Source organism: Crocodylus siamensis, chromosome 3 (assembly GCF_052110815.1).
Source record: "Crocodylus siamensis isolate JL-2025a chromosome 3, ASM5211081v1, whole genome shotgun sequence".
NCBI classification, from domain to species: Eukaryota; Metazoa; Chordata; order Crocodylia; family Crocodylidae; genus Crocodylus; species Crocodylus siamensis.
Window position 1 is genome coordinate 135,424,838 of NC_143397.1, and position 18,408 is coordinate 135,443,245.

General features: G+C 40.6%; 1 protein-coding gene across 3 annotated transcripts in view; it reads left to right on the plus strand.

Annotated features, from left to right (window-relative positions):
* Nucleotides 1-18,408, plus strand: part of KDM1B (lysine demethylase 1B) — a 40,492-nt gene that overhangs the window by 1,348 nt on the left and 20,736 nt on the right. Inside the window, exons 2-11 of one of the 3 annotated variants that reach the window (XM_090039272.1) lie at nucleotides 5,276-5,378; nucleotides 6,384-6,511; nucleotides 8,068-8,157; nucleotides 8,947-9,058; nucleotides 9,903-10,019; nucleotides 12,557-12,595; nucleotides 13,145-13,349; nucleotides 15,148-15,332; nucleotides 16,419-16,595; nucleotides 17,228-17,302. In XM_090039272.1, the coding sequence (XP_089895398.1) occupies nucleotides 5,289-5,378; nucleotides 6,384-6,511; nucleotides 8,068-8,157; nucleotides 8,947-9,058; nucleotides 9,903-10,019; nucleotides 12,557-12,595; nucleotides 13,145-13,349; nucleotides 15,148-15,332; nucleotides 16,419-16,595; nucleotides 17,228-17,302 (1,218 nt within the window). In that variant the 5' untranslated portion in view covers nucleotides 5,276-5,288. Of the gene's footprint in view, nucleotides 1-1,401; nucleotides 5,379-6,383; nucleotides 6,512-8,067; nucleotides 8,158-8,946; nucleotides 9,059-9,902; nucleotides 10,020-12,556; nucleotides 12,596-13,144; nucleotides 13,350-15,147; nucleotides 15,333-16,418; nucleotides 16,596-17,227; nucleotides 17,303-18,408 lie in introns of those variants that run through there. The other 2 variants (XM_090039273.1, XM_090039271.1) reach the window with 2 other exon arrangements.

Sequence of the window (18,408 nt, forward strand, 5' to 3'; positions counted from 1 at the left end):
TCTTATTTCATGAGGCAAAAGCTACTATTAGAGCGTGTCAAGTTTAGCACACAGGAGCTGGTGAACTTGCTAGCGATTTTCCCCTCATGTCCCCTCTGTCGTGGGTGGTTTATGTATTTGTTTAACAAGATCCAGTAGGCAGATGACTTAGGATCAGAAAGGGCTGACCTGTGGATTTAGACAGGTCTCCCGGCCTCCCCTCCCTGCCCCTTTTGATATTTAATTTGAAGTATGCCAGCCATTCTTTGATACTGGTCTTGTACCTTTCTGGTCAAAAAGCCTATCAGTTCCTTCAGTGGTCTTCCCAAATGTTCAACAGCACTGTACCAGACGGTCCCAAAGTTGGCTTCCTGGACCGCTCAGTAGCCCTGTACTGGACAGTCGCCAAAGCCTTTTCTGTCTACAGTGCCATATACAGACATAGTTCCCTTTGATTCTCCTCCTCTCTTCAGGTGCCCTGTTTAGTAATTGTTCCTGTTAGGTACCAAATTCAAGTCCAGTTTCTTCAGACTGAGTTGTTCATTTTTTTTCTGGGTAATAGAGCCTACAAGCAGGCAGGTCTACGCACATGTTGCAAAAGGCTGGCTGCTTTAACTTTATGCATTGTTATAGAGTAAATCCTACAAAAGGATACAAGTTGCATACCTGCTTTTTGAACAGCTGCAGGAAAAAGCAACATCCTGTCCCAGAGAGCTGTATGTTTGCCATGTGTGCTTGTGTGCCTATTTAATATGCAAATTAGATGTTACTTAGCTTAGTACACCATTGCAGAATGGTATTGTTTTTGAGTCAGAATAACAGATCACTTGACTTCAGTTCTTCCATTCTAATTGGTGGGGTTAAAATGCATTTCTGCATCCAAAAAGAACATTAATTCGTATACTGACTAGTCTAAACCCCTTTCCCTTTGTCTTTTGATTTACCTAATTATGTTGGTATGACTTTTCCTTTTTCAGCCAATTTTTGTTGTACAGGTAAGGCCCTAAAGGTGTGTTGATTTTCTTGATTCACATAATCTCCATTTGGAAATAAATTTGTTTGTATAAACACCTACTATAATTTCCTGTTGGTTAAACTTCCTCTTTCACACTTTTCTAAAAGGAAGTTGCTATTATTGTTACATAATGGGAAGATGCCACATAAAAAGGTAAATCTAAAGCTAGATTTGATAGAGATTTATTGGAAATGCCTAAACATACATAAACTATAAACTGCCTAGGGTTGCAGTTGGTTGGTACACTTAGATTCCAATAATGCAGAATAAGTTCTCAGGTCAGTTGATTAACATGAATTATTTTTATGGTATTACTTCCCTTTTTGTCTTTTTGTTTACATTTTTCCTCTGTGCTCCCATTTTTTTTGAATATTTTATACCCCACAGGAAAGGCCACTCTTGATAATAGCCTATTCAAGATTTTGTTTTTTTTAAATAGGTTTTTCAGTGTGCTTAAAACCCAGCATTGGTGTGTGTTTAGCTTGTGTAGTAAGCTGTAGCTTCTCTACTCCCCAGCAAAGACCTAAATAACAGAGAATTATAGTGATGCCTTTAACATGCTCAGATTTTATTTTTGCAAAATATGCAAGTCATGCAATATTATAACTACATATAATCACAACAAAAGTTGAGTTTTCTACATCCTGAATGGTGAGTACTGTCCTAGAAGATGTGTGGGTCTCAGAACATCTCTAATTGACCTTTTACTTTTCATTAAACAATGTTTCTAATACGTTCATTTGAAAGATGTAACGCAATCCAAATTCTCCAGTAGGTAGGAGGAGGAGTGCCACTGTAAGTACAAGCATAAGGTTTGCATTTTGAGACTATGCTTGCTCATGATGAGCCAGGTCTTCATGTGGTACAAATCACCTTGGGTCCATTGAAATCACTGATGGGGAGTCTGATTTTGTATGCTTACTCTAAGCTTAAATTAAATACAGTTACTGTTTCTTCTTCCAGCACAAATTCTGTCACTTCCTTTTTTCTCCATGTGATTAATAGATTAATATAACTCGACAAAGGTACTTTGACCAACGTGATTCCTAGATTGTAAGGGGCTGGAAGGGACCTCTCAAGATCATCAGGTCCAGCCCCCCTGAACTAGTAAGGAAAGACAACTGGGGTCAGTTGACCCAAGCGAGGTGACCATCCAGGCTCCTCTTGAAAATTTCTAGGGTAGGTGATTGCACCACCTCTGGAGGGAATTTATTCCACAGTCAGGACACCCTGACTGAAGAAGTTTTTCCTACTGTTAAGCCTGAAATGGTCTTCCAGGAGTTTGTGGCCATTACTCCTGGTTTTCCCCAAGGGTGCCCTGGTGAACAGTTGTTCGCTGAGCCCTTGGTGTACTCCCCTGATATCGTGGTAAGCTGCTACCGAGTGCCCTCTCAGCTTTCCCTTTTTTTAGGCTGAAGAGACCCGAATTCCTCAACCTTTCCTCATATGACTTGCATTGCAAGTCTCTGATCATACGGGTGGCTCTTCTCTGGACTCTCTCAAGCTTTTCCATGTCCTTGTTGAAGTGTGGTGTCCAGAACTGGATGCAGTACTTCAGCTACAGCCTCACCAATGCTGAGTAAGGCAAAAGAATCACTTCCTTGGTTTTGCTTAAGATGCATCAGTTGATGCATGCCAGAGTATTGTTTGCCCTGCTGGCTGCAGCATTGCACTGACAGCTCATGTTCATACTATGGTCTGTTATTATCCCTAGGTCCCTTTCAGTCATGGTGTTAGTGAGTTTTGTGCCACCGAGCCTGTAGTATGTTGGTGATTGTTTGACCCCAAATGGAGCACTTTACACTTCTCAGTGTTGAACTTCATCTGGTTCTGACCTACCCAGCTTACCAGCCTGTCTAGGTCCTCCTGTATCTGCAGCCAGTTTTCAAGCGTAACTGCATTCCCCCATAACTTGGTGTCATCCACGAACTTGGCCACTGAGCTCTTCACCCTCACATCCAAATCATTGATAAAGATGTTGAAAAGCACTGGACCAAGCACAGGACCCCTGAGGGACCTCACTGGCCACTTCTTGCCAGGATGAGACAGATCTGTTCATTGGAACTCTCTGGGTCCTACCCCACAGCCAGCTTTCTACCCACCTACCTGTCAAGTAGTTAAGCCCACAGTTCTCCAAATTTCTCATGAGAACATCATGGGATACCAGATCAAAAGGTCTTTTGGAAGTCTAGGTGTACAGTGTCAACCTCTTCTCTCTCATCTAAGTGGCAAGTTACCTGGTTGTAGAAGGTGATGAGATTGGTAAGACAAGACCTGCCTGCAACAAAGCCATGCTGGCTGTTGTTCAGAATCCTACCTTGTACAAGCATATCGCACATAGACTCTTTGAATTTTTCCAGGATTTTCCCTGGGATAGAAGTTAGGCTAATTGGCCTATAGTTGCCCGGGTCCTCTCTCCTTCTTTCTTGAAGATGGACACAACATTGGCCCTCTTTCACTCTTCAGAGACCTCCCATGAGTGCCACGAGTTTTAGAAGAGTTTCTCCAAGAGGTCCTGTGATAACTTTGGTCAGCTCCTTTGCACTCTCAGATGAAGTTCATCCGGTCCTGCTGACTTATAATTGTCTAACTTTTCTAACTGATCATGTACCAGCTCAGTGTCAACAGTAGGAAGTTGGTCATTCCCACCAGGCCTAATCTGAGCCTTGTCTAGTATGATTTTCCTTTTAGTCCAGTGAAGTACTGGACAGATTTTCCTTTTAGTACAGTGAAGCAGAGTAGTCATTCAGGAGTTCAGTTTTCTCCTGAGTGTTGGTAACCAGCTGTCCTGAGTTGTTAAGCAATGGCCCCACGCTCCCATTTGTTTTCCTCCTGTTCCCTACATACCTTAAGAAGGACTTCTTATTGTCCTTGATTTCTGTTACTAGTTTAAATTCAATTGCTGCCATAGCCTTTCTAATGTGCTCCTTACAAGTGTGGGCCATTTTTGTATATTCCTCCTTGGGGACTGTCCCAAGTTTCCATTGTTTGTATACTTCTTTCTTCTTTTTAACGATATCCCTATTAAGCCAAGAGGGCTTACCAGCCCTTGGACTTCTTTTGTGCTTTGTGGATTGTGTCCTTGAGGAACAACTAATCTTCGTACACTCCTTTCACCTTCGGTTCTTGGTCCTGCAGTGCTTCCCCTACTATTGCCCCGAGCCTGTTGAAATTCACTTTTTTGAAGTCCAGAACTTTAACCCTGCTAGCTGATTTGCCTACCTTGCAATAGACACTGAATGTGATGGTTTTGTGGTTGCTGTCACCTAGGCTACCCTCTAGATTTTTTCAGGCTACCCTCTAGATTCTAGTCGCTCACCAGATCATCTCCTTTGGCTAAGACCAAGTCTAAAAGAGCGTTACGTCTGTTTGACCTGCGCACTTCGTGAGTCAGGTAGAGCTCTTTGATACAAGCAATGCAACCAATCCAACTTTGCTAAGTGTTCCTCCCAAGAGATGTCTGGGTAATTGAGGTTGCCCACGATGACCATGTCAGGTGCACAAGCAGATTCTGCCAGTTCTCGAGAGAACTCCAGATTGAGCTGCTCCCCCTGGTTTAGTGGTCTGTAGTATACACCTACAGTTAGGTCTCTCTCACTGCGGCCACGTGCCCCTGCCCCTGGTAATTTGACCCAGAGGGTTTTGAATCACTCTTCTTTGGAGTTGATGTTGGCCTCCAAGGAGCTTTACACTGCTCCCTCATGTAAAGAGCTACACCTCCACCCTTCTTCCCTACTCAGTCCCTTCTGTGCAGGGTGTAGCCCTCTATGGCTATGTTCCAATCATGTGAGGAGTCCCACCAGCTCTCTGTAATCCCTGCTAGATCGTAATGCCCACTGGAGAGTAGGAGAGCTAGCTCCTGCTTGTTCCCCATGCTCTTGGCCATAGTGTATGGGCACCTGAGTCCTCCAGTTGAGACCCTCGATTTCCTGTCATGCTTTGGGAGAGCCATTCCTTCAGCTTTTGTAAGACTGGCTCTCCTAGTGTCCCCAGCTTCAGAGCTTTCTTTGTGCCGGTCCCCAGGCATGTTCCCGTCAGTTTTTCCCCATCCCCCCCAGTGATCTTAGTTTAAAGCCCTATCTAGAAGATCAGCCATCCTGGCTGAGAACAGGGACTTACCCCACTGCATGAAGTGGATGCTGTCCCTTCCCAGGAGTCCTCTCTCCCTGAAATGTATGGTGATGGGTGATGGCAGTGTTTAAGTATCATCTGATTAAAACACTCTGTCAAACCAGGCCATCTTGTAATGTTACATAACTGTTTTCTGACTTTATCCTGCAGTTCTTATTAGACAATGTCAACTGGAAGAGTACGGGCAAAAAAAAAGGCATCGTCTGTGGATCAGTCTCCAGATAGCCTTCCTTTGCGGAGCTCTGGGAGACAGGTATTTTATAGTATTCAACATCATTATTTCTGCGCCTGTTTAACACTTGCTATGAATGGACTTCCCTGGTTGTTTGTATTCTAGAACTTGCCTGTTTTAAAAATTAACTTAAAATTTGAGGAACAGATGACAGTAACCTCTTTTGACTTTGACTAGCACCAGTAGGCTTTACACAAGAAGAGTTTTAAAGAGATAAGAGAAGGAAGATATGATGCTTGAAACCAGTGGAATACAAAGGAGTTTAAATATTAGTGTATAGTTTCATAGTTTCTAGGGTCGGAAGGGACCAGAGTAGATCATCTAGTCCGACCCCTGCCATGGCACGAAAGAGTATTGGGGTCAAACGACCCCAGCAAGGTGTACATCCAGCCTCCTCTTAAAGTCCCCCAGGGTAGGGCCAGCACCACTTCTCTTGGAAGTTGGTTCCAGATCCTAGCTGCCCTGACAGTGAAGTAGCGCCTCCTGATATCTAGCCTAAACCTGCCCTCTGCCAGCTTGTGACCATTATTCCTGGTCACTCCTGGTTGTGCTCAGGGGAACAGGGACTTCCCCAGTGCCTGCTGGTCCCCTCTGACTAGTTTGTAACAGGCCACCAGATCCCCCCTCAGCCTTCTCTTTTGGAGGCTGAACAGGTTCAGGTCCCGTAGCCTCCTCATAAGGCCTGCCCTGCTGCCCCCTGATCATGTGAGTGGCCCTCCTTTGGACTCTCTCTAGCTTAAACTAGAAGCTCTGCTAATAATTTCTTTAATGGTAGCAATCAGAAGACCAAAGCAAAAAACCCTTTAGCTCAAATGGATGTTGCCATAATTGTTGTTTTCTGTACAACTAGCTTATTTTAACAGCTGTCCCATGCTGCAGCTTTTTCAAAGAGAATCCAAAGATTTGATTGATATTATTATTTTAATTAGTTGTTGCTGTGTCCTGAACTACAAAACCAATAACGCTGTGGTGGAACATAAAAAATGCATTTGCCATCTCCAGTAAGTTTTAACTGTTCTTTATTAGGTGAAGAAGAAGGCGGCTGAAACAGCAGATGACGACGATGAAGCAACATCGGAGAAGAAGTACAGAAAGTGTGAAAAAGCTGGTTGCACTGCAACATGTCCTGTTTGCTTCGCAAGTGCTGCCGAAAGGTTTGTGCCTTTATCTGCAGACTTTTTTCTTTTTTTTCTGACAAAAACCTTTCCATCTTCAAACAATATAGTATAGGCTTAGGATGCCTGTGAAGCACCACAAACAATATCTTTTGCAGATGTGACGCTAATACTAAAATAATATTTTTCTAGGATATGGGTTATTAATGCAGCAGATCTGTTTTCTGGCACAGCTTCTGTTTTAGTGAAATTGAGAGCATGCTTATGAAATATAAGGCAGCAAAATTGCTGAAATTCTTACTTCTGTGCTCTGGTGTAGTGCTGTAATCTCTAGCTAAGGTCCTGACCCTGCAGGATAACTATATTAATTATAACCCTTTGTTCTTATTTGACATAACTTTCTCTGAACTCCTATATAAACACTTCTGCATTTTTGTCTTTGGAATTTTGAGACAGTATTAAATGGGCAAGGCCTATAATAAGCAACATGGTATGCTTAGTTAATATGGTAAGGACACTGCAATTTATGTGACATTCTCTTCCCAGCCTAATAATTAGAGTGTGTGCCTTGTGCTGTGTATTTTAAGATAATGTTAAATTATTTTATGCTGCCTTCAAGTTTTAAATTGTTTACATGTTATAATGTTTTGTACTGAGAATCAAAATGTATTCTGGAAATTGTTAGAGAACAGCTGGACAGTTAGGCAGCTGAGAAGGAGGCTTCTGGTACTTGTGGCATCCAGCAAACCAGACTCAATTTTGTGTTTTTCTAATTTTTGTTTCTAAAAGACGCTTTAGATTTCTCATTCATTTTTCAAGCTTTATTTTTATGTTTGTTTTAAATACTTCTGTATTATTACATAACTGAAATCGGATAGTTTTGTGACTAACTGGCTTAGGCCATTTAATTTTATCATTGCTTAATTTTATATTTAAGGAACAAAATTGTATATCTGTTCAGATTCTTTCATTTACTAAAAATAACAACCAACTCCATAATTGTACAAAAATAATTGGGTAATATGTATTTCATGTGTACAGGCTGCAGCTAAATGTAGATCTAGTTATGTTCTGTTATACTTACCAATTAATGAATCTGTGAGTTTAGAGGCAAAGACTATGTATTCCTGTATATCTAGAAAATACATAGCTTTTCCTGGCATAAATAATAAGAGTGACCACTGCCAATGTTTAACAGATACTTCTGGGGATCTAATTAATTGGTACTGGGAAGATCTGTGTGGAGCAGTGCTGAACCTGCCTTGCTAATGTGAGACTGTTGTAATCCCAAGCTAGTTACAATGCTACACAAAGCATCTGTTTTTGCTGCCTTTGTACCCAGCATTGAAATAAGAGGTTTTTGATGCATCTAAAATGATTGTTTACGTAGTAGTAGTAAAAGTAGTAGTTACTGTAGTATCTAAAAGCAAGACCCCCATTACACTAGGCAATACATGAATATATACATCAGGTAAAAGCGGTAAAGAATCAAACTTATTTCTGCCTTGCCCTTACTATTTGTTCAATTTTTAGAATGTATGACAGTCCATACAAAAAATATACTGTAATCTGTTCTGTGCTCTCTCATTTCATAGGTGTGCTAAAAATGGCTACACATCTAGATGGTATCATCTCTCCTGTGGGGAACACTTCTGCAATGAGTGTTTTGATTATTATTATCGAAGGTATGCTTACTGAGGCCAGCCATGTCATTTCGTTAGATATAGAAAGTGTGCAGACAGCCTTAGTCAATGTTTTTAAACATTGTCCTTTCTTCAATCTCTTGAAGTGAAGCTTGTGTACAGGACTGTGAGTGGTACAGATTGGAGGAGGTTTGTTAGGCTGTCCATCAGTGGAAGCCTGGTAATAATGGCTGAGTGTCAGTGTATGTGACACTTTTTATTTTTTAAGAGTTCCTTCTTTAAAGGATGCAAATGAACAAAACAGAATAATAAGAATAATTAGTTGTTGTTATGTACTTTTAAACAGTAACTCAAAAGCCTTTTTGGCTTTTAGATTGACACTAGCACAATTGTGCTTGTTTTTTGTAACTAAATATACCTACAATGACCTGGAGATGATAGAGATAGAAATTTAGTTTTACAAAGGGACTCTTAGATTTAAGGTATCCTAGTCAGTGAATGAATTTAATATTTCCAATTCCTTGACAGTGAAGATTAACATGGTAGCCTCTATATCCTTAATAGTAGCTCAACTTTGGTCTTCTACATGAGAGCATGTGTTTATTATGAAGAGGAAATGTTGGCAAGGATACTCCCTTACTGTTATCATACTAGATCTGATTTCCCTTTTTTAAAGAAACAAAGTCCTACACTTAGTCTCTCTCTTTCTCTCTCTCTCTCTCTTTCTTTCTTCCGCACTCCTGTCCCTCCTCAGATAAGTGTTATTTCTTAAAACAGACAAGCCCTGCTCATTTAGTAACTGCTTGTCATTAACTTTGTCTCTTTTCCTAGCCATAAAGATGGTTATGAGAAATATACTGCTTGGAAGAGGATTTGGACTAGTAATGGTAAAAGTGAGCCCAGTCCTAAAGCTTTCATGGCTGATCAACAGCTTCCTTATTGGGTAAGAAAAATAGTATTTTGACTACAGTAGCAGCTGTAGTTGGCTTTCATTATGGCAGGAGTTTGGGTATATGTGTGTGTTTGTTTTGATTTTAAATGGTGTTGGGAGGTCAAGCTGCTGGTTCTGAATGGGTTTCCCTAAAGAATTTCTAGTATTAGGGAGATGGGTTAGGGCAAGCCAAGGATATAGTCCCAGTCAGTTTTTCTGCTGTCAAAAATCTGTCTCTACTTCTGCTCTGCCAAAGCACTCTATATCCAGTCCTCTTGTTTCTCAGTCTGGCTACTTGGGCAGGAACAAGGATTTATAATGCGGTGCAATTGGGAGCAAATGTAAGAGCTAAAAGATGGTATATGGGAAGAAGATGGCAGCACTAAGAAGCAACAGTGAGAGATGGAGAATACACATTATAGAGGAGGAGGATTCTCAAGAGGTTTTTGGAAAAAGAATAGATGCAAAGGAGCAGTAGCTTCACTGTGTGGAGTGGAATCAGAAAGATAGTTTGGACAGCTGTGGGCATCATAGGATTAATCCCAAGAGGTGCAGAATGATTAAGATCCCCATTGAAATTGGTGGGAGTTGGGTGCCAATACATCTCAGAATGTAAACCCTGTAGATGGAATTCACCCTCATGCAGATGACTGGCACAAAGCCCTAAGAGCAACTTCCATCTGATGTTAGTCCACAAGGCATAAGTGGCTTGCTGCCGTTGGGCCGATGGTTTGCATGAGGGTAAGTTTCACCTTATGTGAATAATGTATTTAATAACTTCTTTGCAGGTTCTGACCTCAAACCACCTCATTTCCTTGCTGTTGTTTGTGCGTCATCAGTTTGTTTTTATTTTTAGGTACAATGCACCAAGCCAGCATGTGGGAAGTGGCGTCAGCTGACAAAGGAAATCCAGCTCACTTCGCAAATAGCCAAAACGTACCGCTGTGGTATGAAACTTAGCAATTCTACCAAGGTAATACAAATTCTGTTTGCACCTAATGAAACTGCAAAGCAGATGCTTCTACTGTTTATATGCTGTAGAGCAGTGATTCTCAACCTATTTGTTATAGTCGGCCACAGTCACAGCTCTCAAAGAGTTATGTGGGCTGCACCCACACTATTTACTTCATGTGTATCCATTTAAAATGGTTTTAACAGGATGTCACATGGGCTTCAGCAGTGTGCTGATTGGGCTGCATGTGGCTTGTAGGTTGAGAACCACCTCTAGAATGTGCTTGTTTCTCCTAATATTTATATTGTCAAAGTAATCAGTTGATTGTCTTGAGAGCTATGTAATTGGTAACCTGCAGCATGTTCAGTTTAGTAAACTGAAGTAGCCAAGACATTGTAAAAATGCCCAAGTAATCAGTTGTAAACTCATTTGTTTTGAAAATAGTGCTGTACTGCTGTCCCAAATATTTCAATTTCTTTTTACTTTTTTGAGTTTTGTTTTATTTGGTATCTGAATAATCCTATGGGTTTTTTAAAAATTAACATGCTTCTTTGCTGACAAGCGAAATGGAAAGTTTTGGATCTAACATGAAGAAAGTGGTCTGCTAAAGTCTGTACGAGTCATTACAGTGTCTTACTATCAAAATTGTACTTCTCTTGTAAAGCTACATTTTCACATGCTTTGGGAATGGATCAACACATGCTCTGGTATAACTCTCATTGGTTTTCTACACCGATGTACATTATGTTGGAATCAAGAACAGACAAATGTATACCTATTCTGGTGTAGCTCACCCCATAGGCAGTTATTGTTGTGCTGCACCAGATGGTGGGGAAGCAGCCTTGTTTGTTTTTTGCAAATGGCTACCATAGAGTAGATGCAAAAACTGCAGGCAGGATGTAAATCGGGCCCCTGCCACACATAATGCTTAAGACATGATTAACCAGTTAATCACATCTTGAGTTATAACCTGACCACATATTAAAGCAGTTAATGGCATCATAAAACAAGGAATAAGTCACAAAGTTGTTCTGCAAAAAAAATGTAATAACTCGGACTGGTTACAGACATAAAATTAGGAAAAAAACAGCACTTTAGTTTAAACTTGGTATGTCCCTGCACCAAGCCCATCACATGCCCAGAAGAGGCATTGTATCAATTTGACCTGGCTCTCCACATCTGTATAAATTGGGCACTTCAGCAGGGCTTTTTAGATGCTTTGATCTAATAGCTGATTGAATCAGCTGTTATATAAAAGAGCCTAAAAGCCCTGCTAAAGCGCACTGTCTGTATATAGATGCTGTAGAGCTGGGTTTAACTATGTGCTGCCTCTTCCAGTAAAGCACATTTGTGTTGTTCTTTTTAATGTCTGTCAGCAACCTTGGTGGCTGGTTACTATCACGCCATTAATTGAACGTGGCTAAGTGTACCCCTGCAGCTGGGAGCACCATCAGCTGCGGTCTCTCCCAGCTGCAGGAGCTTGCTACTTGCCAGTGCAAGGAGAGCCTGGGATTATGATTCCAGGCTCCCCCTGCACTGGCAGTGAGGCATGTGTCATGGCAGGAAGCATGATTGTGTGGATCATGCATCAGATCCCATTGTGCCTTTACCTGCACATCTGTTAGGGGTCTCACTGTTACTTACCAAGGTAAGATGTTTTTACCTCCGATTCTTTCAGATATAATTCTATGTTGGATTGGACAAAGGTATTCTGGCTTTGGGTTTGCCCTGTCTATTTCTTACTTGTTTTACATTGGTGTTAATGTTAATTATGCTAGTGTAAACAATTTGCCTGTCTGTGCTCTTAGGATGAAAATTCTGGCATGTTTAAAACTGGGGAGTGGAGGGGCAGGGGAGAGGAGACAGGAGTTAATCTTTAAACTCTCTGACAAAGATGCTCTTTAGAAAAAAAAAATCTCATGTTTGTTATCAGCCCGGAGTTGGATTCTTTCTGGAAAATGTGATAAAATTCCACTTGGCTGTTTTACTACATTTCTACAGAGAACTTATGCTGATTTTAGTGTACCACTAGGGCACCTTTTGATTCGATACAAAAAACCAAAACAAACTTGTTACTGAGAGAGCTTGCCTTGAAGAATGACTGATTATATATGTGGAAGAGGTGTCCTGGGGATGACGAGGAAGAATTTTGTACGTGATTTTTGTACCTTGTTCCAGATAGACACATATGCAAAAGAGTGTGTAGCTTCATAGTTGAGTATTGAAATTCATTTCAAGCCAAAATGTCTTCAGCTTTAAAATTCATGCCCTTAGGTTATATATTTAATGTGTGAGTAGTAGATTAAATGAATACTATTGGCAATCATCAAGGAACTTTCTGTCATTTCCCTTTATAGTGTTTTTATATTATTATGTACTATACATTTACTATTTTGGTTAGTTATGTGAATATAAATAGGAGAACTGTGATACAGGCATTAAAACAAGTTGTTTCTAATATTTTTAAGACAAAGAGAATTGTACCACATGCTGCTTTTTTAAAATAATCTTTTAGCACAACTTTAGAAAGGCTCTGATATAGTTACCTTCTTTTTCAGACTGAGGGCTCAGACCAGTGTTCTATGCCTGAGGATTTGGTGAGTAGGGTGTACACAGTTGTTCCTGCTCCTCTACTCCAAAGTATCAAGTTAGCGTGTAAACTGGGCACTGATATGACTCAAAAGTACCTCAGACACCTTCAATTTAAGTTTCACAACACTGAAAAATGTAGGCACCTAGCACTAGGAGGATAATTCAAAGAAAGGGAGTTAGTGCCTATGCAGTCAGTAGGAAAAGTCACGTGTCCTGGCATGATGTTCCACAAAAAATCATTCGTTGAGCAGAAAGCTATATAGGGCTAGCCAATAAAAAATGCTGAGCACAAGAACATATCTGAACTGCTGTTCCCTGGAGCCTAGGTGATTGTCAAATGTTAGATGTCTCTGTTCAGTTGGGAACCAGAGCCTGGAGTTCAGGAGGGACAGGTGTGGGGAAAATGTGTGTGAGACTAGCAAGTCTTTTTTTCTTGAGGTTGGTATTTTGAGTTCTGGTGGGTTTTAGTACTGAGGGTGAAAGCTAATCAAAATGTTTTCAAAGTACTGATGGTTGTCTTCTGTCCTCTCTCTTCCATTTCCCTGTCCAACCAGAGAGTTGCTGAAGTCTCAGACCACTGGTGGTACTCCATGCTCATTCTCCCTCCCTTGCTGAAAGACAGTGTAGCAGCTCCCTTTCTTGCTGCATACTATCCAGATTGTGTGGGCATGAGTCCATCCTGTACCAGCACTAACCGATTACTGGGTGAATCCAACACTGTGAAGTTAGAGCATTTAAAGAGCATGCCTAATTTGGCTGGTAAGGACTGTTTTTAGAGCTCTGTCATATAAATATTAATAGTTTATTTTTTGGCCTTCTTTGAAGGTTATAAATTCACTTATATTTAGCTTGCATGCTTATCAGGATAATAGAAAGCCTTGAGGTTTAGCCACGTGACCCAGTGACAGGAAATCTATGTTGTATTTCCAGTTCTTCTCTGTGACCTCCTGGGCATGTCTACATATGCATTAATGCACTTTTTCTAATGCATCTTAAATTTACTACCTCCAATGTGAGGTACTAAATAAATGCACATTAGGCTGCCCTGATGTGCAGTAGTGAAAGTGCATGTTTTTAAAGTGATGCTTAATGCGCAGTAGCTTATTTTACTGCACATTAGTATAATTGCATGGTTGTTTATGTGATGCTTTAATGCATGGTAAAATAGGTGCATTAAAGCACATGTGTAGATGCGCCCTCTATAACCATTTCACTTTTGCATGCCTCAGTTTACTTCTCTATAATGTGGAGGCAATAATGCTTTCCTGCCTCACAGCACTTCTGTGAGGACTTAATTATTAATGCTTTAAAGTGCCTGTAAGTTCTTGGATGAGGTGGGGCTTTAGAAATGCAAAGAATCATTATTATTCTTTAAAGATTTTGAAAGTATCAGTGTGCTCAATTATCTATGAACAAAATAGTCTATGGCAGACCTAATTATGTGTTATCTGCAGTGCTGATGTCAGAATCTGGCTAGCAACTTAATCTTCAATGTATTCAGCTCTTTTTCAGAGAGAAGAAAGAATTCTCTCTCTCAGACTAGAGCACCTTTTGGCTTTGGCTTCATTAAATCCATTTTCCCATGTGATTGTGTTAGTCATAGGTTCTCTGAGTTAATTTTAACAATTTTCAAAAGCAGCTAAATGACTTGGGTTTGAAAGTGGCTTTTTTTCAAATGTAATTGAGGAGTGTAAGTTTTATTCTAAATTAGTGAGCATAACTTTTAGACTCTAGTGCCCAAGTCATTTTGAAAAGTGTAGCACTTCATCTTTTAGAAGCAGATCTTTGAACTTGGACCTTTGAACTGAACAGTGACTGCATAGGTTGCTATTCCTTCTGAAATACCTTTTGTTGGCAGAAATGGGTGTGGAACAAGGAACATGATATCTGCCTGCCAAATGCCAGTTGTATCCCTGCCAGAGTGAAAATGCATAGGTTCCTTTAAAAATACAACTTTTTTTGACCAATTCTGGTATAACAGAAACTTGTGAGCCTCAGATAAAGAGACTAGACTTCTTAAAAAGCTCCAGTTTTCCCCCTTAAATAAACTGCATGCTTCCAAAATCTGTCAGATTGACAATCCTGGTGTTTAAATCCTCTTTTTTCCATTGGCCTGGGATGTGGATAAGCAGTGACAGTTCGGTCACCCAACTGCTCTGTCTCAGCTCCTTTTCTCCTGTCCTTTCAGATGTTACTGTCTCTAGAGCTTGACCATTGTGTTGCAGGCTCCCTTCTGTTAAAATCTAGAGCGAGACAACCAGCCTTATTTCATGTAAACCACCAAACAACTGTTGGAAGATTATTTTCAGTCACTACGACAGTGGGCCAGGGAGCTTGAGCTTGAAAAATGGAGTCCTCTGAACTCCTCCTATTAAGCCTGTATTGATTCTGCACCCAAAATCCTGAACTCCTTTCCTGTTCTCTGAATCTGACAAAACAAAGCAGGGAATGGATCCAAACCTCTTCAGGTAGAAGGATGAACTCTGTATATTCAGTACATAATCTGAGAGCAGTGATACAGCAGAGTATGACTAATTCACGGCCTGTCTTTATTCAGTTTCAGGGTTGAACAAATACTTCCAGCCTTTTTACCAGCCCAATGAATGTGGTAAAGCACTCTGTGTGAGACCAGATGTCATGGAACTAGATGAACTCTATGAGTTCCCAGAATATTCAAGAGACCCTACTATGTACTTGGCCTTAAGAAACCTCATTCTGGCTCTGTGGTATACAAACTGCAAAGTAAGAAAGGCTAATAATTAATGGTATAATTTTACATTTACTAGAAGTAGGTGCTCTCAAATGCTGCTCTGACGTGCGGGGAGTTTTCCCAGGAGAAGAGTTCACATGGGATGCTCTTCATTTAGATGTAGCAAAGGCATTTTTAAATTTAAGGAAGTCTTTAAGAAAAAAATAGGATCAAACTATAAAAATCAATTGCAGTTGAAAATGCCAAGAACCTTTCTTTAAAATTCAGTGTTTTAAAAAATGTTTGGGTATTAAGGTTTGGCAAAGGGGCATTTCACATATTTCTAAATAGCCTTTTAGAGTATTTCATTGCTGTTTGTTTATGTGAATGTTGATGGAGGTAAGTGAGAGAGCTTTTGGCAAAATTATAGCTAAGTATAACTAGGGAGGGAAAATGTGATATCAAAGCTTTTAGCTGTCAGTTGCCTAGATTAAAAGATCAATCCCAGATGGCTCTGTGGAGCATGCTGTTTGTGTCACAAACTCCCAGCTGCCTTCTTAGATCTCTGTCACCATGCAAGCAACCTCAGACAGCAGGTCATAAGCCTTTTAACTTCTTTTGATTTAATACCACTGAATGTATTGGAGTTGTTTTTTAATTACATCTGATATAAATGAGGTTAGTAGCCCTTTGGGCTTTTCCATAATTAATATTTCTAGATTTTGGTGCTCGTATGTGATGCAAAATTTCTGGATGTGATTACTTGGTTGAAGTAGTGTAGAAATATCTTTACTGTCTAGATCCATGTGGCAAGAGGTAGAAGAGCTTGAATTCTTAGGATCACATTATGTAATTTAAGGAAATGTCTTGGCTATTGTGGATGTAGTGAGGTATCTTGTACTGTAGTTTTCTTTGTCCTGTGTTAATTTTCTCTGTTTCGTTGGGAAAATTAGAAGAATCAGAACTCCCCTAAACAGTTGGCTGGCATACAAAAATGACCATGAGTTTTGCTAATCTCTCTGGGACTGTACAATTAATGGTTACATTGAATTATAGTTTAAAATTTTACTCTTTAGGAGAACATGTGCAGTATATTATGAAAATAAGCTTTTGTTTTGTGTTTTTATTTCTTTTTGCAGGAAGCTCTCACTCCTCAGAAATGTACGCATCACATCATTGTTCGGGGGCTTGTGCGTATTCGCTGTGTACAAGAGATGGAAAGGATTCTGTACTTTATGACAAGAAAAGGGCTGATTAATACAGGGATTTTGTCAGTCAGTCCTGACCAGTATCTTCTTCCCAAAGAATACCACAATGTAGGGCACCATAATTTTTTGTACTTTTTAATGCAGTAGAAATTAAGTAGCAGCATGTTCTGTCCATTCATATTTGGGGATTTTTTTGCAAACAGCAGTTCAAGCCATGTCTGTCAAGATTGGCTTTCAACATGGTAAGGCATTTGCTTCCACTGAAGTAAATGGACATATCAGATGCACAGTTTCTGTGGCCATGGTAGCCAAGATCAAGCTGTATTAATACCTGCTTTATAAAAACCCTGAAGTAAACTGTGCTACTTTTCCATACTCTAGCACTGTGTTGTCTAACTTTCTGTAACAGTTTAACACGGGGCCCACAGCCTCCTGTCTGGCTGCTGTTTCCCCCATTGCTCCCGCTGTACCAGCAGCAGGCAAGGAAGTGTGGGGCAAGTGACTGTGTGCAAGCGACTCGGTTCTCGAGCTAGCAGTAGCTGTACCAACAAACCCTGTGGGCCACAATTGGGCCACCAACCAGCCTAGTATCAAAGTATTAGAGGCCTGATCATACAGCATATGAAATTAGTGGGTTTGGCAGAAATCAATGGGAGAAACATTGACCATGTATAATGATCACCTTTATTTTTCCCCCTCATGGTTTGTTTTCAATTTTTCCTTCTCTTTTCTTTTTAAAGAAATCTGTCATTATTGTTGGATCTGGTGCAGCAGGGTTAGCAGCTGCAAAACAGCTTCACAATTTTGGAATTAAGGTAAGAAGCTTTAGAACTTAAATCAGATTTCGCACCTCACAGAATTTAGAAATCCTTTGTTCAATGGGGAAAATTGCAGATGGATACTTGAGGCAAACAAATTTACAGAACCCACAGTTCAATTAGGGAATGTTGTTTCTAGGGAATGTCTAGGCAACAGGTTGTCTGTTTTACCCTAAAAAGAAGGGAAAAACAAAACAAACAAAAGAACCCAAAAGGAAAACAGTAGTATGTGAATAAAATATTTTACTCTTTGTTATTCACCAAGATCAAATCATACCTGACTAACCTGATTGCCTTCTGTAATAAGGAGATGGTCCCATCCACCTAGAATAGGTGGGGAGCAGTGGATATGACATACTTTGACTTTAGCAAGGTTTTGGCCTAGTCTCCTATGACATTAACCAACTAATATAGTCTAGACAAAGACACTGTAGGGATACAGATACAGAAGTGGTTGGATCATCATGCTTAACGAGTATGGCTCAACGTCTACTTGAGAGGAGGTGTTAAGTGGGGTTTCCTAGGAGTCTGTCCTACATCCAGTATTTTTTAACATCTTAATGATTTGGATGATGGGATAGGGTGCACATTTAACAGATTTGCAGATTCATAGATTGTAAGGCTGGAAGAGACCTCGGAAGATCATTGGGTCCAGCCCCCTGCACCAACCAGGAAAGATAACTGGGGGTCAGGTGACCCCCAGCAAGGTGACTGTCTAGTCTCCTCTTGAAGATTTCCAGGGTAGGTGGTTGTACCACTTTTGGAGGGAGCTAATTCCACAGTCTGGACACCCTGACTGAAGAAGTTTTTCCTAATGTTGAGCCTGAATCAGTCTTCCAGGATTTTGTGGCCATTACTCCTGGTTTTCCCCAAGGGTGCCCTGGTGAACAGTTGCCTGAGCCCTTGATGTACTCCCCTAGTGTAGCAGTAAGCTGCTACCAGGTACCCTTTCTCCTTCTTTTCCCCAGATCTCTCAGCCTTTCCTCATATAGCTTGCCTTTTAAGACTCTACTTATATGGGTGGCTCTTCTCTGGACTCTCTCAAGCTTGTCCATGTCCTTGTTAAATTGTGGTGCCCAGAACTGGACATGGTACTCCAGCTG